We start from the raw sequence: 25,585 nt of genomic DNA, 5'->3' as shown, positions 1-25,585 counted from the left end.
GCCTGTGCAGCCTGCACAATTTACCCATTGACACTTTACACACATGCATACCCATTGACTCTTTACACACATGCATACCCATTGACTCTTTACACACATGCATACCCATTGACTCTTTACACACATGCATACCCATTGACTCTTTACGCACATGCATACCCATTGACTCTTTACACACATGCATACCCATTGACTCTTTACACACATGCATACCCATTGACTCTTTACGCACATGCATACCCATTGACTCTTTACACACATGCATACCCATTGACTCTACGCACATGCATACCCATTGACTCTTTACACACATGCATACCCATTGACTCTTTACGCACATGCATACCCATTGACACTTTACACACATGCATACTAATTGACTCTTTACGCACATGCATACCCATTGACTCTTTACACACATGCATACCCATTGACTCTTTACGCACATGCATACCCATTGACTCTTTACGCACATGCATACCCATTGACTCTTTACACACATGCATACCCATTGACTCTTTACACACATGCATACCCATTGACTCTTTACGCACATGCATACCCATTGACTCTTTACGCACATGCATACCCATTGACTCTTTACGCACATGCATACCCATCGACTCTTTACACACATGCATACCCATTGACTCTTTACACACATGCATACCCATTGACTATTTACACACATGCATACCCATTGACACTTTACACACATGCATACCCATTGACACTTTACACACATGCCAGCCTGCACAATTTACCAATTGACTCTTTACACACATGCATACCCATTGACACTTTACACACATGCATACCCATTGACACTTTACACACATGCCAGCCTGCACAATTTACCTATTGACACTTTACACACATGCATACCCATTGACACTTTACACACATGCATACCCATTGACACTTTACACACATGCATACCCATTGACTCTTTACACACATGAATACCCATTGACACTTTACACACATGCATACCCATTGACTCTTTACACACATGCCAGCATGCACAATTTACCCATTGACTCTTTACACACATGCATACCCATTGACTCTACGCACATGCATACCCATTGACTCTTTACGCACATGCATACCCATTGACTCTTTACACACATGCATACAAATTGACTCTACGCACATGCATACCCATTGACTCTTTACTCACATGCATACCCATTGACTCTTTACGCACATGCATACATCCGGCTTTCACTGAGCAAGACTCCTATGGAATGAGGCTTGTTCTGAGACAACTGGGGCAAGGCTCCTATGGAATGAGGCTTGTTCTGAGACAACTGGGGCAAGGCTCCTATGGAATGCGGCTTGTTCTGAGACAACTGGGGCAAGGCTTCTATGGAATGAGGCTTGTTCTGAGACAACTGGGGCAAGGCTCCTATGGAATGAGGCTTGTTCTGAGACAACTGGGGCAAGGCTCCTATGGAATGAGGCTTGTTTTGAGACAAATGGGGCAAGGCTCCTATGGAATGAGGCTTGTTCTGAGACAACTGGGGCAAGGCTCCTATGGAATGAGGCTTGTTCTGAGACAACTGGGGTAATGCTCCTATGGAGTGAGGCTTGTTCTGAGACAACTGGGGCAAGGCTCCTATGGAATGAGGCTTGTTCTGAGACAACTGGGGCAATGCTCCTATGGAGTGAGGCTTGTTCTGAGACAACTGGGGCAAGGCTCCTATGGAATGAGGCTTGTTCTGAGACAACTGGGGCAAGGCTCCTATGGAATGAGGCTTGTTCTGAGACAACTGGGCTTAATGCATGTGCTGAGTTTCGTCCCAGACGACACTTTCCGCCGAAACTTGATTTTCGGTAAGGAGGGACTTCCTTGAAACTAAAAATACCATTAAAGCGGAAAGTGTCACTTTACGCACAAGCATTATGCCCATTTTTCTCAGAACGCGGCTCCAATGAAAATTTGTTTGAACTCACCAAAAATGAGCAGAGAACATAGAAGGAAATGAAGTATGGGAAGGCAAAGTTGTTCCCGCAGGTTTCTGTTGTATTTCTGTTTTCTGACAGTGGATCACACTTGACGGTGGGGTCAGCTCTACATGACAGCATGATTTCCTGCCAGGCTTCACCAGTGGCAGATCTGCAATGGCAAATGTGGGCACTGCAGGACAGGCTGTCATCGTGTATGAGAATAAATAAGTGTGTGAAATATGATGAGAACAAAGTGGTAACTGATGAATAGCATAAATAGCATAAAGGTTATTACAATGCAGATCCACTATATCATGATCTTTTTTCCCAATGTCATATAAATTGCAAGTCGGCCATAGACCTCAATTTATTTCAGATTCTTTAATTTTCTGATTACAGTCCAACCCCTCTTAAGCAGCCAGTCAAGGGAAACGGCCAAATTGGCTGCTTAAGCGGGGTGGCCTCTTAAGAGGGGGTTGGGTCATAGGGAGTCTGGAGTTGATGAGTGCATGGCCAACTGTTCAATTTTTGTATAAACATAATGGTAAATATGTGTACATGTACTAAACAATGTATAGACTGAAAATAATTTTATTTCTTCCTTTCTAATATCAGCTATAAAACAACATTTTCATTCAAAAGAATATTCTATTCATCTTTTTAATCATCATCAATATCATCATCAGAATCAAGTCAATGAAAAAGAATCATTCTCATGATTCGTTGTTTACACAATGCAAGTTGTATGGCCCCATTGCACTTAAGATGGGAACAATTGTGAATAAGTTATGCGTGAATAACTCCCGTGTCACTAACAATCGATAATTTAATTGGTTTATTGCAGTTTTATGGCTTTGTAATACCTACCGCACGAATTGGTCCCGACAGTGATCTCCTCCACGATAAAATCGTGGCCAGTTACTTAAGAGACTGATAATAGCAACCAGGTGTAATCCTCCTGGTAATCGTGCTTTTCATGCATAATATTATAAAAACATAAAGGGTTTTGTCAAAATTAATATTGAAATCATTGTAAATATAAAACAAATATAAATGTTTTGTTTAATTCCCAAATGAAAATAATAATTTGTTATCCGAAACACACTCCCGATTGTTTTATGTTAACAAGACATTTACAAATTCTAGCATCAAAAAAGTCCTCATGTATTTCCTTTGTCCCGACAAAAGCGCACGAAAATTATGCACCAATGTACAATGTCATGCCATACCCATGGAAAGTGTGCGTGTATTGATTTTTGGATAAAAACTTTGTAGCACAGAGAACATGTAGATCAGTTGATTTCAGCTAAAAGTTTTGTTGTTCTTTTTAACTTTTAATTAGCCGATTATTGTCATAAATGTGTGCTTGAAATAGTATGATTCAAGAGCTACAAATAATAAATTATAAATTAAGAATATCTTTTCCAGTAATAATAGGTGATATTCGCACGTGCGGACACAAAACGATCAAATTGTTGCATATTGCTTTTAACCCGATAACCCGATAATCTGGCGCTAATTAATTGCAATTTGCAAACTGGCTGTCAAAATGTTTATCACACATCACGCTTCAGTACTACAGAACCTAAACTGCAGACTGGAAGTACATATCGATTTTTTCGCCGTTGCATCAGTGTAATTTTGCCAATGTACAAAACTGACTTACTTGCGCGTGACCACTCATATGGGGGAAATTTAACATTTGGAATGCAAAATTGCTGGCCGCTGGCCAGAGAAACAGGGTTAGCGCTAAAGAGGGATGCATCATATAGTGTTTATCGACGGTAGAGGCACAGACCGGCCGCCTTCACAGGGCGACCGGCGATGAGGGGTGACCGGAAGTAGGGGTTGGACTGTAATCCAACATTCATAAACTAGAGCTTTGTCACAGACGTGACGAATACCCCCACATGCCGCATTGACACATAATATTCTGCATGTGGTCTTCACAAAAAACAGCGGACACCATGCTCAATTTTTAAAATGCACTTAGTGACCCCTTGACCTAGTTTTTGACCCAGAAAGGCCCATGATCTAACTTGGCCTTAAGATCATCTCCATAAAACTTCTGACCAAGTTTGGTGAAGATCGGATGTAAACTACTTGAATTAGAGAGCAGACACCATGCTGAATGTTAAAAAACGCACTAAGTGATCCCGTGACCTAGTTTTGGGCCCGGAATGGCCCATGTTCAAACCTGTCCTAGAGATCATTTAGATAAAACTTGTGACCAAGTTTGGTGAGGATTGGATGAAAACTACTGGAATTAGAGAGCGGACTACATGGTGAGGTTTAAAACGCACTAAGATACCCCGTGACCTAGTTTTTGACCCGGCATGACCCATATACAAACTTGACCTAGACATCATCTAGATACAACTTCTGACCAAGTTTGGTGAAGATTGGATGAAAGCTACTTGAATTAGAGAGCGGACAGCATTGTGATGTTTAAAACGCACTTAGTGACCCCGTGACCTTGTTTTTGACCCAGAATGACCCATATTCAAACTTGCCATAGACATTATCAAGATACAATTTCTGGCCAATTTTGGTGAAGATTGGATAAAAACTACTTGAATAAGAGAGCTGACAACATGGTGAGGTTTAAAACACACTAAGTGACCCCGTGACCTAGTTTTTGACCCGGCATGGCCCATGTTCGAACTTGACCTACACATCATCTAGTTACAACTTCTGACCAAGTGTGGTGAAGATCAGATTTAAACTACTTGAAATAGAGAGCAGACACCATGCTCAATGTTTAAAACGTACTAAGTGACCCTGTGACCTAGTTTTTGATCTGGCATGGCCCATGTTCGAACTTGGCCTTCAGGTCATCTAGATAAAACTTCTGACCAAGTTTGGTGAAGATCGGCTGAAAACTACTTGAACAAGAGCACCGCCTTGCGGGTGCAGACCGCTCATCTATTTTCTTTTTAAAGGTGAAGGGACTCTAAATGTCAATCACAAAGGAGGGAGGGGTGGAGTGAAGAGGGGTGTATAGTGTGGGGGTGTGGACATTTATTACATTATCTTCCAAAAATGTGAAAATAAAATGCCCCCCCAAAAAAAAAAAAATCGGGGGTGGGGGGGGGGGGGGGGGGGAGGAGATTCTTGGGTGCGATGGTTGGACAGTATTTCAAAAATAAAATAATAACAAGAGCACCGCCTTGCGGGTGCAGACCGCTCATCTATTTTCTTTTTAAAGGTGAAGGGACTCTCATTTTCAATCACAAAGGAGGGAGGAGTGGAGTGAAGAGGGGTGTATAGTGTGGGGTTGTGGACATTTATTACATTATCTTCCAAAAAAGCGAAACAAAAAAAAAAAAAAAAAAAAAAAAAAAAAATTGGGGAGGGGGGGTTGGGGGGGCGATGGGGGGGGGGGGGTTTGGGTGCGATGGTTGGACGGTATTTGAAACATAACAGTTTAAAAAAAAAAAATGGGAGGGGGGGGGGGTATAGTGTGAGGGTGTGGTGGTAATTTGTGAGATGATCTTAAAAAAAAAAAAAAAAAAAAAAAAAAAAAATGGGGGGGGGGGTGGGGTGGGGTGGGGGGGTGGGGGGTATAGTGTGAGGGTGTGGTGGTCATTTGTGAGATGATCTTAAAAAAAAAAAAAAAAAAAAAAAATAGGGGGGGGGGGGAGGGGGGAGGGGGGGAGGGGGGGGGGAGGGGGGGGGAGGGCACGGGGGATGGTTTGGGTGGAGTCTATTGTGGTATGTCAGGTAAGAGTAGTTTTATCAAAGTATCAATCAAATCTAATCATAAATAAAGAAGTTATGGCAATTTTAGCAAAATTTAATAATTTGACCTTGAGAGTCAAGGTCATTCAAAGGTCAAAGTAAAATTCAAGTTGCCAGGTACAGTAACCTCATGATAGCATGTAAGTATTTGAAGTTTGAAAGCAATAGCCTTGATACTTAAGAAGTAAAGTGGATCGAAACACAAAATTTAACCATATATTAAAAGTTACTAAGTCAAAAAGGGCCATAATTCCGTAACAATGACAACCAGAGTTATGCAACTTGTCCTTTTACTGTACCCTTATGATAGTTTGTGAGTGTTCCAAGTATGAAAGCAATATCTATGATACTTTAGGGGTAAAGTGGACCAAAACATAAATCTTAACCAAATTTTCAATTTTCTAAGTATAAAGGGCCCATAATTCCGTCCAAATGCCAGTCAGAGTTACATAACTTTGCCTGCACGGTCCCCTTATGATAGTTCATAAATCTTGCAAGTATGAAAGCAATAGCTTTGATACTGTAGGAATAAAGTGGACCTAAACACAAAACTTAATCAAATTTTCAATTTTCTAAGTATAAAAAGGGCACATAATTCTGTCAAAATGCCAGTCAGAGTTACATTACTTTGCCTGCACAGTCCCCTTATGATAGTTAGTAAGTGTTTCAAGTATGAAAGCAATAGCTTTGATGCTTAAGGAATAAAATGGACCTAAACACAAAACTTAACCAAAATTGTCAATTTTCTAAGTATAAAAAGGGCACATAATTCTGTCAAAATGCATGCCAGAGTTATCTAACTTTGCCTGCCCAGTCCCCTCATGATAGTAAGTAAGTGTACCAAGTTTGAATGCAATAGCATTGATACTTACTGAGAAAAGTGGAACTAAACGCAAAACTTAACCAAAATTTTCAATTTTTTAAGTATAAAAAGGGCACATAATTCTGTCAAAATGCACGCTAGAGTTATCTAACTTTGCCTGCCCAGTCCCCTCATGATAGTAAGTAAGTGTACCAAGTTTGAATGCAAAAGCATTGATACTTTCTGAGAAAAGTGGACCTAAACGCAAAACTTAACCGGACGCCGACGCCAAGGTGATGAAAAAAAAAAAATAGATGAGCTAATAAGAGAGAGGACACCATGCTGAATGTTAAAACGCACTAAGTGACCCCGTGACCTAGTTTTTGACCCGGCAAGGCCCATGTTTGAACTTGGCCTTTAAAGATCATCTAGATACAACTTCTGACCAAGTTTGGTGAAGATCGGATGAAAACTACTTGAATTAGAGAGCGGACACAAGCTGAATGTTTAAAACGCACTAAGTGACCCCATGACCTAGTTTTTGACCTGGCAAGGCCCATGTTCAAACTTGGCCTAGACATCATGTAGATACAACTTATGGCCAAGTTTGGTGAAGATCGGATGAAAACTACTTGAATTAGAGAGCGGACACTCAATACAGACCGACAGACCGACCAACAGACCGACCGACCAACTGACCGACCAACCGACAGACAAGTTCACTCCTATATACCTCCCTAAACTTCGTTTGTGGGGGTATAATAAATTTAGTTTTGTCAAGATTTGTGAGCCTTCATTGTACATTACATTCATGCTTGTGTAGTGCAAGAACAACAACCCTACTTGCCCAACTTCAAAGATCAACAATATTGCCCATATCCACTTTGACTATTTTTTTTAATGAATATTCTTTCACTATCATGTCAGCTGTCAATCAAATTTTTCTCGGTAATCGTATCAGCCAATCAGCGCTCAGGCAGCCAGATACAAATTGTCCAAACATCAAGGGTGTATGCAATAAATGTACTTTAACCAAAAATGAGCTCTGAAAGCGTTGTGTAAAAAACCTCCAGAAAACAGTTATTATAGAAACATATTCTAAGTCCAAGGCCCATGACTTCGCCAAAAATACACGGACCAAAAAGAATATCACCATTAATATGTAGGTAGACTCACCCAAAATTCAGCTCAATATCTGAGAGACTTGTGTAACAAAAACACTCCAGAAAACAGTGATAATAATCAAAATTCCTAAGTACAAGGCCAATAACTTCCCCCAAAATTACTGGATCTGAATGAATTTTACACTTTGTCTGAAGCTCAATAGGTAGACTCAAATGCAAAAAATGAGTTTAATATCTGCAAGCCTTATGTAAAAAACCTGCGTAAATCTATTATTATGGAAAACAAGAGATGTGCTTGTCAGAAACACAATGCACCCTATTGCGCCGCTTTGAAATAATTAAAAAAAATTATATATTTTTTTTACCTTTGACCTTGAAGGATGACCTTGACCTTGAACGTCCACCACTCAAAATGTGCAGCTTCATGAGAACGCCGCTTTTAAACATTTTTGTTATATTTATTTTTTGACCTTTGACCTTGAAGGATGACCATGACCTTGAACTTCCACCACTCACAATATGCAGCTTCATGAGAACGCCACTTTGAATTTTTTTTTTTTTACCTTTGACCTTGAAGGATGACCTTGACATTGAACTTCCACCACTCAAAATGTGCAGCTTCATAAGATACACATGCATGCCAAATATCAAGTTGCTATCTTCAACATTGAAAAAGTTATGGCCAATGTTAAAGTTTTCGGACAGACAGACGCCATATTTTTACATTTTACCTTGAAGGATGACCTTGACCTTCACCTTTCGCCACTCAAAATGTTCAGCTCCATGAGATACACATGCATGCCAAATATCAAGTTGATATCTTCAATTGTAAAAAAGTTATGGCCAATGTTAAAGTTTTTGGACGGACGGACAGACGCCATATATAAGACATTTGACCTTGAAGGATGACCTTGACCTTCACCTTTCACCACTCAAAATGTGCAGCTCCATGACATGCACATGCATGCCAAATATCAAGTTGCTATCTTCTATATTGAAAAAGTTATGGCCATTAAAGACATACAGTTCAACTGCTATATGCCACCCTACCAGGGGCATAAAAATTATCTCCTTATAAGGCTTATTATTTTCCTTTACATCAGCTAAAGGATGTACCTTTGTCAAAATCAATGGACCAGAATGAATTTTACACTTGATCTGTAGGTAATTGAGGTGGACTCACATACCAAAAATCAGCCCAATATCCTAAAGTGTTGGGCACAAAACATCCGCAAAACAGAATGCCAGACGGAGAGAAGGATAGACAGATAGATAGCCTGCTATATGCCACCTTACCAGGATCGTAATAATGCAATTAGGTAGGTCAATAACATGTTTTATGATTGCCAAACTATGCTTATGACTATATTTATATGAATAAAGGACCTGATAAGTTATATCGTGATCAGGATATATTGTGTTCACTATCAGTGGATCCTGCGAACCGCAATACAACAGAGCTGTAATATATCTAAGCAAAAAGACCCAACATAAGATAAATCTCCAAACCCATTAAAGACAGATTTCTATGTGGTCAATAATTCATATTTAGATTGGAAAACAAGTATGGAAGTTTCATATTCAGTATGCAATATATGAAGTTTTGAAAGACTTAATATATATTTGGTCTGGAAAAAGTGAACTTAAGAGATTACATACAATTACTGACATAGTATATTTGCTTTCATACAAATTGGTACTATTGAAATTTTGAATGAGAATATCCAATGAAGCTTTTTCCACTTGAAATGATATCAATCATTGCAAACAATAAAATAAAAACAAGCCACTTTGTTGAAATGATATTCCCCATAAAAAAATATTTTTGTGACAGATGGACAGACTGACAACGCCAATTTTATATCCCCTGCCAAAGTATATCCCTCTGCCTTTGGCAGGGGATAATAAGTGCAAGTTGATTATGATCAATACAATTCATTGAAAAGTCTATCAATAAGTACACATGAAATAACTGTCATATTTAAAAACATTTACACTTTAGTCACATTATACATGATATTAAACTTAAAAACAAAAGTTTTCCAAAACTGATTGTTCTGTAATGTCTACTAATAATCTACAAGAGGTTCTTAAATAATACATGGTAGTCCAAACTTACCGGAACAAAACCAGCAAGGCTTGTGGAAAAGTCTGAAAATTATTGTTCCTATGAATTTGTGTTGAGTCGTCAATGGCGATTCGACCAAACACCTGCATGCCAATGACTGCATAGATGAAAAACAGCATCACTATCAGCAGACCTACGTATGGAAGAGCCTGCAATAAAAAAACATCACTTTTAGAAGAAATACACATTGAATAGCCTGAATCCCTTTTTCCCCTACCTATAAAGAAAGGCAGCAACCAAAACAGGGATATACCACATTGAATAGCCTGAATCCCTTTTTCCCCTACCTATAAAGGCAGCAACCAAAACAGGGATATGCCACATTGAATAGCCTGAATCCCTTTTTCCCCTACCTATAAAGTAAGGCAGCAACCAAAACAGGGATATGCCACATTGAAGAGCCTGAATCCCTTTTTCCCCTACCTATAAAGTAAGGCAGCAACCAAAACAGGGATATGCCACATTGAAGAGCCTGAATCCCTTTTTCCCCTACCTATAAAGTAAGGCAGCAACCAAAACAGGGATATGCCACATTGAAGAGCCTGAATCCCTTTTTCCCCTACCTATAAAGTAAGGCAGCAACCAAAACAGGGATATGCCACATTGAAGAGCCTGAATCCCTTTTTCCCCTACCTATAAAGTAAGGCAGCAACCAAAACAGGGATATGCCACATTGAAGAGCCTGAATCCCTTTTTCCCCTACCTATAAAGTAAGGCAGCAACCAAAACAGGGATATGCCACATTGAAGAGCCTGAATCCCTTTTTCCCCTACCTATAAAGTAAGGCAGCAACCAAAACAGGGATATGCCACATTGAAGAGCCTGAATCCCTTTTTCCCCTACCTATAAAGTAAGGCAGCAACCAAAACTTAGTACTGATAGCCTTTTGCAAAAACAATACATTTGTCTGCTGTGACATAATGGAACAGCACACACTTTAACCCTTTGCATGCTGGGAAATTTGTCGTCTGCTAAAATGTCGTCTGCTGAATTTCTAAAATTAGCTTTTTCTAATTTTTTTTCCAAAGAATACCATCAGAATAGCAAACAGTTTGGATCCTGATGAGACGCCACGTTTTGTGGCGTCTCATCTGGATCCAAACTGTTTGCAAAGGCCTTTAAAATTCAGTTTTCGCACTGAAAGGGTTAAACAAACATAAAATATTTTTGTATACAAAGTTTAACGTGTTTTCAAGACCAAGGATAGACATCTTGAATTAGCGAATACATTTTGTTGCAGTATTTAGTTTAAACCTATTTATTTCAGCTAGATTGCATCGAAAGCCTAAGGCATATATAAACGCTCTCGAGTCCCTTTCCTGGGGTTAGAACCAGTACTTGGTGTCTTTCGGGGAGATCTAAAGAATGCTCCCACGGTGGGGATCGAACCCGTGACCTCCTGGTCGCTAGGCTGACACCATATCCATTACACCACGGCGACCTAGTATTTGATACACAGCTAAGTGATATTGGCCCCTAGGATCAACGTTCCCTGCAATTAGCTAAACATTCTGTACGTATTAGGTTGTCAATGTTTGGTAAGAAATGTTGATTAAAGTTAATACTAGAACACTCACCAAATTTAATAGATGTTTATAAAGTCTTTGGCCTGAAATCCAGAATAACATTTGGTACCAAATATTAACTCAAAACGTTCAATATGAATCAGAACAAGTATGGGCCTTGTTTGCACAGGCTAATCAAAGACCACACTTTCTGCCTTGATAGTATTTTTTGTTTAGAAGAGACCCCTTTTTTAAACAGAAAAATTATATTAAGAGCGGAAAGCTTCATCCATGATTATCCTGAGCAGTGAGAACTTCACAGGTAATCTGGGACAATACTTTACGGGCCAGCATTAATCCCTCCCCAGAGATAGGCTCAGACAAGGGCCATGGCAACCGTACCTGGAAAGACTTGATGAAGGTCCAGAGCAGCGTCCCAATCTCCTCACCCTGACTCAACAACTTGATGAGCCTCATCACTCGGAACAGGCGGAAGAAGTTGATGCTGATGATTAGAGATCCCGTCTGAAACCAAACACCAAACAGCCTGGGTATTGGCATGATCCAAAAAAGGATTGAAGTAAAAGGTTGTGTTTTAGGCGTCATTTTTTAAGTGGAAAATTAGGGGGTGGGTGGGAAATAGTAACAATAAAGTAGATTTTTTCAGTATAATTCAAGGTAAAAGTTGGGACTTGGTTTTGAAGTAATGAGCAAAAAATGCAGATCTTATTGTGTATACTTAGTCTCCCTTTAGGAAAACAGGGCTTAATGCATGATCATGAAGTGTCACCCAAGATTAGGGATGACAGTTTCAGCCCAATCTGAATTTTCACTATGAAGGCACATTTTTGTTCCTTTGAATACAAAATTCAAATAAAGCGCAAAGTGTTGTCTCTAATCAGCCTGTGCATACTGCACATGATAATCTGGGACAATGCTTAACGCAAATGCATTAAACAGAGTTTTCCTCCAGCAAGGCTCAATTAAAAAGAATGTGTTAACCCTTTACATGCTGGAAAATTTGTCGTCTGCTAAAATGTTGCCAGCTGAATTTCTTAAATTAGCATTTTCTTCGTTTTTTTTCAAAGAATACTATCAGAATAGCAAAAACAGTTTGGATCCTGATGAGACGCCACGTTCTGTGTCATCTCATCTGGATCCAAACTGTTTGCAAAGGCCTTCAAAATTCGGTTCCAGCACTGAAAAAGTTAAGAACTGAATGTAAATCCACCATTTGGGTAGGACTTGTGAGAACATGTTGTGAATGGATGGGCTGACAAAAAGTTAAGAACTGAATGTAAATCCACCATTTGGGTAGGACTTGTGAGAACATGTTGTGAATGGATGGGCTGACATTACAGAATTGACTATATTGATAGAAGCTTGGATTAAGCTTGTTTGAACGCAAATAATTTATTGTTCATCCAAGACTCAAACGACCACAAAACAGACAAATTTTCCATTCAATTTAACGGTTCTTGGTGCTCACTTCATGAAACTCATTGCTGTTAGTTTTTAGACCACATTATTTGTGATTCACTTTAAACATTTGCATTTAATAATAGAAAAACAAGGGCTGTTTGTAAAACATGCATGCCCCCCATATGGGCTCTCCGTTGTAGTGACAGCCATTGTGTGAATATGTTTTTTGTCACTGTGACCTTGACCTTTGACCTAGTGACCTGAAAATCAATAGGGGTCATCTGCCAGTCATGATCAATGTACCTTTGAAGAAGTTTCATGATCCTAGCAATAAGCGTTCTTGAGTTATCATCCGGAAACCATTTTACTATTTCGGGTCACCGTGACCTTGACCTTTGACCTAGTGACCTCAAAATCAATAGGGGTCATCTGCGAGTCATGATCAATCTACCTATTAAGTTTCATGATCCTACGAATAAGCGTTCTTCAGTTCTCATCTGGAAACCATTTTACTTTTTCGGGTCACCTTGACCTTTGACCTAGTGACCTGAAAATCAATAGGGGTCATCTGCCAGCCATTATCAATCTACCTACGAAGTTTCATGATCCTAGGCATAAGCGTTCTTGAGTTATCATCCGGAAACCATTTTACTATTTCGGGTCACTGTGACCTTGACCTTTGACCTAGTGACCTGAAAAACAATAGGGGTCATCTGCGAGTCATGATCAATCTACCTATCAAGTTTCATGATCCTAGGCCTAAGTGTTCTTGAGTTATCATCCGGAAACCATTTTACTATTTCGGGTCACTGTGACCTTGACCTTTGACCTAGTGACCTCAAAATCAATAGGGGTCATCTGCGAGTCATGATCAATGTACCTTTGAAGTTTCATGATCCTAGGTCCAAGCATTCTTGAGTTATCATCCGGAATCCACCTGGTGGACGGACCGACCGACAGACTGACATGTGCAAAGCAATATACCCCATCTTCTTCGAAGGGGGGCATAAAAAAGTACCATAACCAGTAATTACCAGTAATTTATTTTCTATACATAAATAATGACTTTTCATTCAGAATTGTGTTTCAAGATTAAGCAGAAATGTTTCATTTTAAACACAATTATTCAAAACTCAATATCTATGGGGTTTTAAAGATGAAAATCTAAGCATCAAAATATTGCTAAAAACAATTTGACTTTGTATAACTATAAACAACAACTGAAATGTACCTCAATTAAATAATAAAAATGGAAATTATTTAATAAAATGCCTTTTAAACCATTTTTAAATGCTGTAGTTTCCTCAGAATCAATATTTTTTAAATTAAAGTGGCAGATACAATATGAATCACGCTCCGGGATAGTTGAGAGTTGACCCAGATTAGCCTGGCCAGTCTGAATAGGCTAATCAGGGATGACAATTTCTGCTTATATAAAAACAAGAGATGTGTTTGTCAGAAACACAATGCCCGTATTGCGCCACTTTGAAATACAATTTCAATATATCATTTGGCATGGTTTAAAAATTATCTCCCTTATAAAGCTTATTACTTCCCTTAGATTGTATTTTATGACTCTTGACCTTGAAGGATGACCTTGACCTTTCACCACTCAAAATATGCAGCTTCATGAGATACACGTGCATGCCAAATATCAAGTTGCTATCTTCAATATTGCATAAGTTATGGCCATTGTTAAAGGTTTTTGACAGACGGACAGACAGACCGACTGACGGACAGTTCAACTGCTATATGCCACCCTACCGGGGGCATAAAAATGTTCAATGGAAGTCTCTACTAAAAAAAAATAAAGCATATGCAGAAAGTGTCATTCCTTATTAGCCTATGTGGACTGCACAGGCTAATCTTGGACAAAAACTTTGTTAAGCCCCGTTATCCCAGAGGGCGGCTCATATGTTCGCGCTCGACCCCCTCACTATACAAAGTTTTAACAACATTCACGATCAACCCCCTCACTATACAAAGTTTTAACAATGTTTGTGCTCAACTCCCTCAATATACAAAGTATTAACAATGTTCCCGCTCAACTCACTCACTATACAAAGCTTTAACAACATTCCCACTCAACTCCCTCACTATACAAAGTTTAAACAACGTTCCCGCTCATCTCCCTCACTATACATAGTTTTAACAATGTTCCCGCTCAACTCCCTCACTATACAAAGTATAAGCAACTTTCGCGCTCAGCTCCCTCACTATACAAAGTTTTAACAACATTCCCGCTCAACTCCCTCACTATACAAAGTTTTAACAACGTTTGCGCTCAACTCCCTCACTATACAAAGTTTTAACAATGTTCGGGCTCAACTCACTCACTATACAAAGCTTTAACAACGTTCCCGCCCAACGCCCTCACTCTACAAAGTTTTAACAACGTTCCCGTTCAACTCCCTCACTATACAAAGTTTTAATAACGTTCCCGCTCAACTCCCTCACTATACAAAGTTTTAACAACGTACCCGCTCAACTCCCTCACTATACAAAGTTTTAACAACGTTCCCACTCAAATCCCTCACTCTACAAAGTTTTAACAACGTTCGCGCTCAACTCCCTCACTATACAAAGTTTTAACAACGTTCGCGCTCAACTCCCTCACTATACAAAGTTTTAACAACATTATTAGTTGGGAATATCTAAAAGGGACATGTAACTGAACGTACAGATGGACCAACGTACACAAGATTGTCACATTATTTATTGGCTACTTTTCAAGGACAACATGAATAATTACTGAACCATCGAAAATGAGGCACACATAACCAAAGCAACAAAGGGAAAAAGGACTGATATTACATCTATTTCATAACAACTACCCATTTTTAACTTAAGTTAACAGTATTTAATTTTAACAATAAGATATGCAGTATGGTTCTATAAGTGTGAACTTTTTCCTTGAAGTAGCTGGTTTTAACGCTGATTATTGTGATTACCATATGAGCCATGCTCACAGAAAATGGAGCTGTATGCATGTGCGTAAATTGTCGTCGCAGTTTGGCCGGTGCAGTTCACTTGCTTTTATGCTATTTTTCGTAAAAAGGAAGTCCCTTCTGGAAAACATACAGTTAAGCAGCAAAGTGAAGTGCCTCATTAGCCTGTGCGTACTTCACTGCCTATAATCTGGGACGACACTTTATGCACATGCATTACAACCTGTTTTCCCAGAGCTGGACTCATTTCAATTGAAACGAAGTGGATTTTGAAAAAATCTTTTTAAACTGGACTGAGTAATAGTTCTATCCGAATAATTGTTTAAAACCTGGTTATATTAGTCTTTTAATAAACACAGATTTTGAGTTTTGAATACATTGAAGTTTTTGCTTGCTTTGATGATCAATCCCTGTGTAATATGATTAAAACAAAAACACTAATGAAATGTAGCAAATCATCCATAACTAATGAAATGTAGCAAATCATCCATAACTGATGAAATGTAGCAAATCATCCATTAGCTTATAAAAGCATTATATTCAGCGTATAAACAAATTAACATGAACATAATTATAACATAGTAGTTTACCAGCAATACAAGTTGGCCAGCAAATTATATGCTAACTAAAACATATCATTTAAGAACAATTAGGTTTACCACATGATTACAAAATGGCAACAATAATATAGCAAAAATAATGGAGCTGTAAATAACCCTTTTTTGTACTTTCTATGCCAACTAATATGGGACTCAAAATTTAACAAATGAAGTAAGTTATTTTTATTTCCTTTACCATTATGAAATATATTATCAGTAATCATTATCCAGATACATTTAATTAAGAAGAACAACATTGATTCTTTAAATTGTTATATTCAAAGTAGAGTTTTAAAACATATGTTTGCTTTTGTGCTAAGTACATGTATGTCAAGAAAGATAACAGATGCCTATAAATATTAATGGAGACAACTGATTCCCATTGATAATTTATAATTTATTAACATAAACATTAAGGTAGATAACTGATGTACATAAATAACAAGGTACATGTGTAGATAACTAATCTATGTTAATATCAAGGGAAATAACTGATCCAGCTGTAAAGAGAGGTATTGGATAATATGAAAGTAGATAGCTGATGTATACCAATATCAAGGAGATAACTGGAGGACATGGACAGCTGAAATAAATCACATGCTTTGAAGAATATTGAAGGGAAGGAGGAGGGAAATATTCGCCATGCAAAGTACATTGCTCATGCAGACAAAACAACAAACCTGGGATCTCTGGATTTGCCATAATAAAATGCACAGCAATTGTTAGTAAAAATATGTCTTGTTCTGATAAAACTGGGCATAATGCATGTGCGTATAAAGTGTCATCCCAGATTAGCCTGTGCAGTCCGCACAGGCTAATCAGGGAGGACACTCTCCGCCTATACTTGATTTTCGGTAAGGAGGAACTTCCTTGAAACTAAAAATACCATTAAAGCGGAACGTGTCGTCCCTGATTAAGCTGTGCAGACTGCACAGGCTAATCTGGGACGACACTACGCACAAGCATTAAGCCCAGTTTTCTCAGAACGCGACTCAAATATAAAGAACATAAAATAACTGTCATCATGTTCCAGGTGCTCAAATGATTGGGCCTGGCATAGATATTGATGCAAAGGATGCCATTGATTTGTGGACATTTGCAAAACAGAAATATACAATGTGTGGGGAACTGTGTTTTAAGTGAATGCAAAATAAACCAACTAATATACCAAGAGGGCCTGAAAGGCCCAAAGTCGCTCACCTGAGATAACAAGATATTATAGGGACAAATCTTCTGACCAAGTTTCATCAAGATCAGGAAAACTAGAGTGTTCACAAGGTTTTACTAAAGCCATATATAGCCATCTAAAGAAAAATGCCCCGCCCCTGGTGGCCATTTTTTTAAAGCAACAAAAACCATTTTCAAACTCATCTAAGATATCATTGGGACAAATCTTCAGACCAAGTTTCATGATGATCGGAAAATAAATGTGACCTCTAGAGTGTTAACAAGGTCATACATTTCAATATAATTTAAAATAAAAGTTAAGAAAAACATGTGTCGAAAAATGCGAAATGAGCCAGATATTTAATTCTGAAATCAAAAATGTCGTACAGTCCAATTCGCCAGAATGTTTATCATGCATGAACGATGTGAATCTTAATTTAGTTTAATGGTTGTTTTTAAATTCCTGTAGTGATGTCTATTCATAAGACACACAAACACTAACTCCGATCCTAATAAAAAGACGAATTCTTAAGTAATTGTAGGAAAATATGTACGAAATATCTTCATCACATCGGCTCAGGGCGCTAATTTGTCTTTGCTGCATTTTATGAAATTCGTCGTCAATGTCTTGCCTATTTAGTGTTATTGGAACATGTATTTATCAGTTTAACACATATAAAAATCGTATAGTCTCGCTTTAATCGTTTGACAAAAGAATGCCATATTGTACAGTATCATCAAACAATAAAAAGCATATTCAAAAGTTTGCTATCTTCCAGAATGTAAAACTATCATTTATAATTAATTCCACTTAATCTTCTTGTGCTTAAAAAATATATTTTAAAAAGGGAGACAACTCTGTCAATTCAACATAATTTTTCAAAAGCCATTTTGCAGTTACTTCCCTGGACATGCTAAACTATAGTGTTCACAAGCTGTTTCGACTATATAATATAAGGAAAATGACCCCCTCCCCCGGCGGCCATGCTTTTTTAGCGATCCAAACCATTTTCAAACTTAACCGTCATATCCAGAAAACACATGTTCTGACCAAATTTCATGAACATTGGACCAAAAATGTGACTTCTAGAGTGTCCACATGTTTTCCCTTTATACATTTAGAGAAAACTGCCCTGCCCCCCCTGGTGGCCATGTTTTTTCAAGTTTCATGATGATTGGACAAAAATTGTGACTTCTAGATTGTTCACAAGGTTTTTCTATAGCCATATAAGAAATACTGCCCCTCCCCCTGGCGGCCATGTTTTTCAACGGACCGGAACCATTTTTGAACTCAACCAACATATCATTTAGACAAACATTTTGACAAAGTTACATGAAGATTGGGCATCAAATGTGACTACAGTGTTCACAAGGTTTTTCTTTTTTTTTGACCTAGTGACCTTGTTTTTGACCCAGCATGACCCAGTTTCGAACTCAGTGGAGGTATCAATGGGACAAATGTTCTGACCAAGTTTCATCGGACAATAAATGTGGCCTCTGTAGTATTCACAAGGCAAACATTGAGGTGCACGACGCACGACACACGACGGACAAAAGGCGATCACAAAAGCTCACCATGAGCACAGCTCAGGTGAGCTAAAAACAAGAACTGTCTCCAAAGGATGACATATGCCCCCAATAAACGCTTTGATAGAAATTATGAGCATTTTTCAAAACTTAAACGCATTTTTCGAAACCTAAACGCGAACCCTAAGTTCAAGGTCAAGGTCAAAAGGGTCAAAATTTGTGTGCCTATAGAAAGGCCTTGTCCATATACACATGCATACCAAATATAAATGTTACATCTGAAGAGACATGGAAGTTATGAGCATTTTTAGAAACCTAAACGCAAAGTGTGATTGACAGACGGACGGACTGACAGACGGACAGTGTGATCATTATATGCCCTCCTTCGGGGGCATAAAAAATTTGTGCAGAATAGAAAATGGTCAAAATGGCCTTATATCGTTTGCCAAATTAATAGGTAGTACAGTCAATCTTGTATAAAGAGACCACTCAAGGGAGTAATCAAAAGTGGTCTCTTAATAAAATGGTCTTTAAATAAAAAATTCCATTCTGGAAGAATGCTTACCCTCAATTTTAATTTATATGAAGGATAATCTCTTTTGTCAACAATGATTTTAACTTTTATAATCAAATGACACACATTTTAGCATGATGTGGCTCTTTTAAATAGTTACTCTTTAACGGTAATCTATTTCCTGTGGTAGTTACTCTATAACGGTAATCTATTTCCTGTGGTAGTGCCATCATTGAAATTTCACATCATCTCATCACAAAAGGAGAAACATGGTCTAAATTGGTATTCATCAAGATGCCTAAGGAAATGCTGACTTAAAATTACATACATTTTAACCCAAAGAGACAAAAAGGAATTTCATGATGAGTTTCATAAATGTATTTGAGATTTCCTCAAAGCAGATGAGTGTTAAGGAGCCATGTCCGTAACAGCTTATGTTGACGGTATGCATTCATGCTCGGAAGTTCTTACAAACAATGTTTTAAACACCTAGCAGAAAAACATGTACTGAAAACTAAGGTGGATCAAAAGACACAACAGCTTGTATGTACTATCTTATTCCTCTGTAAATAATTTATATCGTAAATGCATACACCAGCTCTTCAACTTGTCGCACTTATCCCGATTAAGACAATATATTGTTTGTCACATTAAAGGATGTAAAATCCATGGCAACCATTCATTCAGAACTAAAAACATTTATGAAAGCAAATAGGCAAGCATTTATCAAATGGAATTGAGAAAAAACACCCAAGCATCGGCCCAGAAGCAAAGCCAGTGGTGAAAACTGACATTTGTAGACTGTGCAGTGAACACCTTACATTATATATCACTGTTTGAACTAAGATTTCTTAAATGATAAAGAATGTAATTTGTAACATCAAAACAGATATCAGATAACAAAAGTAAATCAAGCCTAAATCAACTGTTAGAATAAAAATTTTGACATGCGCCACAATTTGACTCCAATAAAAACTGTTGTGAGAGCTGCACCACATTATAATTATCTTTCTAAACATTAAATTATCAGAACTACAGTAAACTATATGCTTTTACACAGTAAGATATCAATGTTTATCTTTACAAACAGTTGATTTTTGCTTTCAATCAAATATGTGTATAAACACCAATATGTAAAATAGAGTTCCTCAAACAATGTTGAAATGGAAAATGCAAGGGAAAATAGCAGGTACCAAGATCTAAAATAAATAACTTAAAATATATAAAAAAAACAAATGTGGTTGATTGAAAAAAAAATGTTGGAGCAATAATATGTATAATGCATTTACTTACATTGACCTCTGTGTAGATGATATCTATAAAACTGCCAAGCACTATGATGAAGTCAAATATATTCCAAGGATCTATGATGTAGTACTGAAAATAACAGAAAAGTAAATATGTATTTCAGACAAATAAACATACAAAACATTACAATATCTTTCAATCAATTTTTAAGGTTGTTTTGGGGATATTTCTTCCAATGAATGTCCATGTTATTTATTTCAAAGCAAGCTTAACCCCTTATCTTGATTGTTAATGCTGTAAGTTTCAACACAAACTTACTGTGAATGTTACCCTCCTTAAATCTAAATTAAATTAAATTCTGTCAGTTTCGAAAGACTCTCAAAGGTGGACATTTGAACTTAAAATATTGTTCATTTACCTTGAATCTAAATGCTGTCAGTTTCAGGACAAACTCAACCGCAACATTTCTTACATTGAAACTAAATGCTGTCAGTTTCAATACAAGCTCAACTCTGAACATTTCTAACCTTGAATCTAAATGCTGTTTCAAGAAAAACTCTACTATGAACATTTCTTACCTAGAGTCTTAAAGCTGTAAGTTTCCGAACGAACTCAACAGTAAACATTTCTTACCTTGAATCTAAATGCTGTCAGTTTGAGAACGAACTCAACAGTGAATACGCCTGTGAAGAACATGTTCATGTAGTCGAGGGCGTCCGAGTATTCAGCTGACTGCCCATGATACTGTCAACAAAACAAATATGTAATAATAGACTAACCTGTGAAGGAAAAGAAGTGAACACATTTAAGCATTTACTTCAATACAGTTCTAGGTTTTTAAATATTTTTTGTATTTCCTGAAGATCAACAATTAATCTTGCTTTGTGTATTTAAAAAAAATACCTAGGCAATATACATTCTTAAAAATGTAAAATCACTGTTATTTGACTTTAAGCTTAGAATTGACATTAGTTTGAGACTAATGAGTCAAATCAAGTACCTTTAATGCAAGTGCTATAGTGTTGACCAGGATGAGTGCAAATATCGCGTATTCAAATGCCTTGGAGGTTACAAACCACCATAGTTTGTACTGCCATCTTGACTTTGGTATATAGCGAGGTGTGGGTTTGGCTTTTAATGCAAACTCTATACATTTTCTCTGAAAATAGAAATCCAGAAAATTGTAGAGAACATTTTATAAAAGTGATATGTGATAAAATAAAATAGCGTGCTGACATTTACAAAGTGTAATTCAAAGAACTTCAATTACCATAATTTTCAAACATTGTTTAACCATATTCCTCGTTATTTCAAAGTGTTTTTGGGGTTCTGACTTTGTCCTACATAATTAAAATTAATTAGAAATAGTGTTTATTTTCAAAATCTGCTATTTCTTATTGTTGCTATTACGAAGCAATGAATCTGGTTCCATCTCGAGTTTTTATACGTTTTTATCCAGTGATTATTTAAAGTGCTTATCTGCCAGTTTAAAGTCTATTTGTACATATATTGTTGCTAACAGTAGTTGTTTTCCACTATAGATTTCACAAGTTTGTTACTAAATTTAAGAGTGTCAGTGATTGCTTAAAAAAAAAATCAATGAATACATAATTATATTTGCTATAGTTTACGCAATCAAGTTGAGCTTTATCACAGAAATTCTCATTATATATAATAATAATAATAATACATAACATTTCTTATTATGCTATAATAATAATAATAATAATAATAATAATAATAATAATAAAAATAACAATTAAAGAAAAAATTATAGAAATGAATTGCCTTTTTGGACATTTTAATTTACCGATCACTAGGGCTATCACAATCCGGTAAATCGGTATATCGCGGTGTATGTTGTTAAAAAAATCGCACAGCGGTACAGCGTTGCTGCACCGTTTTTGTTATCTAATTATTCTTTTATTAACACAGATGATAAATACATAACATATTTTGATGTAATTATCGTTTTGAAAACTGCAGAAGCGATGAAAAAGGGGTTAAATAAATAATCTGTTTATATCCAGGTCAAACAAGCGCTTCCATGTGTAGATGTTTAACTTTCATGTTTAAAATACGTAGCTATACAAGCCTGTATGGTTCCGTACCTTTTTGGTAGTTGGGACCGATTTCCTATGCCAATTAGTTCATAATTATCAGAAACATGTTTTTTTTTTTGTTTTTTTTCTTTCTTCAGTATATCGCTTGTTCAAAGCATGGCACTTCCGAATCATGTTATCTTGAGAAGCTGAATAAGTTGAGGGAAAGTCAGAACACTACAGACATGTGTTGTCAGATTATTGAGTTTAATAAAATTGTAAAACCTGTTATTCTGCTGTTTTCTTCACAGATATATATTCTGCAAAATATCGCGATATGTATCGTGATATGGTGTTGCCGTATCACAATACATCATGATACGCTCATGGCATATCTCACGATACGCTCATGGCGTATCTCACAATACGCTCATAGCGTATCATGACAGCCCTACCAATAAATTGTGTTGAGAGGTAACAAACAAATTTATGATTGTATATACATGGCTATAATTCCTATTAAGAAAAAATGTTGAATTGGAATAATCTTTATGTCAGTGCTTTTCTCTTTCCCAGGACTTCATAATAATGTCCTATAGAATATAAAATTATTTTCATAACATAGATATTTTTTAGAACAGAAACATTACTTTATACAATTATACCAGTTTCAACTTAATACAGCAAGATATGCTGATTTGAAAGAAGTTTATTACATCTTATGAATAAATTAGAAACAAACTTCAGAAACTTATGAATAAATTAGAAACAAACTTCAGAAAGTTTGTTATGTTAAGAAATTTAGTTATCACTACATTTGTATCATCAACAAAGCATAGTAGATTTTGGAAAAGTACTTCCACTAAGACACTAACTAGAAAAGTAGTACTATTAAGACCATAGCCAGTTTTTCCAATACAGAAAGATATGCTGATTTGAAAGAAGTTAATTACATCTTATGAATAAATTAGAAACAAACTTCAGAAAGTTTGTTATGTTAAGAAATTTAGTTATCACTACATTTGTATCATCAACAAAGCATAGTAGATTTTGGAAAAGTACTTCCACTAAGACACCAACCAGAAAAGTAGTACTATTTAGACCATAGCCAGTTTTTCCACTTACACGCTTGCCAGTTTTCTCACTTACCTGATTTTTATCAAGTTCACAGTTCTTGAATTCCTGTTCCCCTTCATTCTGAAACGTGACGATGACGAAACCGACAAAGATGTTAACCATGAAGAAGGCAATGACAATGATGAAGATGAAGTAAAAGATGGCCACTCCAGGCCTGTAGTTATAGATGGGACCCTGACCTTCGCTGTTTGAATCTATGGAGGTGTACAGCAGTCTGTAATGGAAGAGTTGGCATCATTTTAATCTCGGCTTAATACATACATGTACTTGCATTAAGTGTCATCCCAGATTAGCCTATGCAGGCTGCACAGGCTAATCATGGATCACACTTTACACCTATATGCAGTCTGCACAGGCTAATCATGGATTACCCTTTACATCTATATGCAGTCTGCACAGGCTAATCATGGATCACACTTTACACCTATATGCAGTCTGCACAGGCTAATCATGGATCACACTTTACACCTATATGCAGTCTGCACAGGCTAATCATGGATCACACTTTACATCTATATGCAGTCTGCACAGGCTAATCATGGATCACACTTTACATCTATATGCAGTCTGCACAGGCTAATCATGGATCACACTTTACACCTATATGCAGGCTGCACAGGCTAATCATGGATCACACTTTACACCTATATGCAGGCTGCACAGGCTAATCATGGATCACACTTTACATCTATATGCAGGCTGCACAGGCTAATCATGGATCACACTTTACATCTATATGCAGGCTGCACAGGCTAATCATGGATCACACTTTACACCTATATGCAGGCTGCACAGGCTAATCATGGATCACACTTTACACCTATATGCAGTCTGCACAGGCTAATCATGGATCACACTTTACACCTATATGCAGTCTGCACAGGCTAATCATGGATCACACTTTACACCTATATGCAGGCTGCACAGGCTAATCATGGATCACACTTTACACCTATATGCAGTCTGCACAGGCTAATCATGGATCACACTTTACACCTAGAATGGAATTTTGGTTTGAAGATGCTTCCTTTTGCATTAAAAATCCCATAAAAGCAGAAAATGCCGTCCTGGTTATGCCAGTTTTCACAGAACCCTGCTAATTTTATTATTAATAATGACATGATACTCTTAGACCTTATGGAGGGGACACAAAATGAAGGCTTAAATATTTTAACTTGAGCTGGCATATTTGATGCATGCTTTCAGCATATCGTCTCTATCAATATTTATGGAATGTTTCCGGAAAATCAAAATATTTTGCATGCTGTCTTCACAAAACAAGAGAAATTAATTTATGGGGATTTTAAAGAATTATTATGGCCATTTTGACCTTGGAACTCTTGAATTCTTTCCCATGACACCCCATCCAATGACTGTGAACAAAAATAATGTACAAAGTCATTTTAAAATCTCACAATGAATGCCATAGTTATGGCCCGGACAAGCTCATTTATGGCCATTTTTGACTTTTAAACTGCAATTGTGACCGTGAAGATATCGACGTAATTCTTTCCCATGACACACCCTTCAATGATGGTGAGCAAATATACAGAGTAATTTTAAAATCTCACAATGAATGACATATTTATGGCCCGGACAAGCTCGTTAATGGCCATTTTTTACCTTTGAACTCAAAGTGTGACCTTGACCTTGGAGATATCGACGTAATTCTTTCGCATGACACACCTTTCAATGTTGGTGAACAAATGTGCCAAATGATCTGAAAAT

At 37.2% G+C, this 25,585-nt stretch overlaps 1 protein-coding gene across 1 annotated transcript in view; it reads right to left on the bottom strand.

Annotated features, from left to right (window-relative positions):
• The window catches only part of LOC127857582 (muscle calcium channel subunit alpha-1-like), a 175,743-nt gene that overhangs the window by 24,787 nt on the left and 125,371 nt on the right, over positions 1-25,585 (bottom strand). The window contains exons 26-32 of the mRNA XM_052394059.1: positions 23,870-24,071; positions 21,679-21,837; positions 21,312-21,422; positions 20,724-20,807; positions 11,656-11,778; positions 9,740-9,897; positions 1,960-2,122 (exon numbers count right to left, since the gene is read on the bottom strand). Of these exons, the coding sequence (XP_052250019.1) occupies positions 1,960-2,122; positions 9,740-9,897; positions 11,656-11,778; positions 20,724-20,807; positions 21,312-21,422; positions 21,679-21,837; positions 23,870-24,071 (1,000 nt within the window). The remainder of the gene's footprint in view (positions 1-1,959; positions 2,123-9,739; positions 9,898-11,655; positions 11,779-20,723; positions 20,808-21,311; positions 21,423-21,678; positions 21,838-23,869; positions 24,072-25,585) is intronic.

This window comes from Dreissena polymorpha, chromosome 1, assembly GCF_020536995.1.
Source record: "Dreissena polymorpha isolate Duluth1 chromosome 1, UMN_Dpol_1.0, whole genome shotgun sequence".
In the NCBI taxonomy this organism is placed as follows: domain Eukaryota; kingdom Metazoa; phylum Mollusca; class Bivalvia; order Myida; family Dreissenidae; genus Dreissena; species Dreissena polymorpha.
This window is presented reverse-complemented; position numbering and strand designations above follow the sequence as displayed.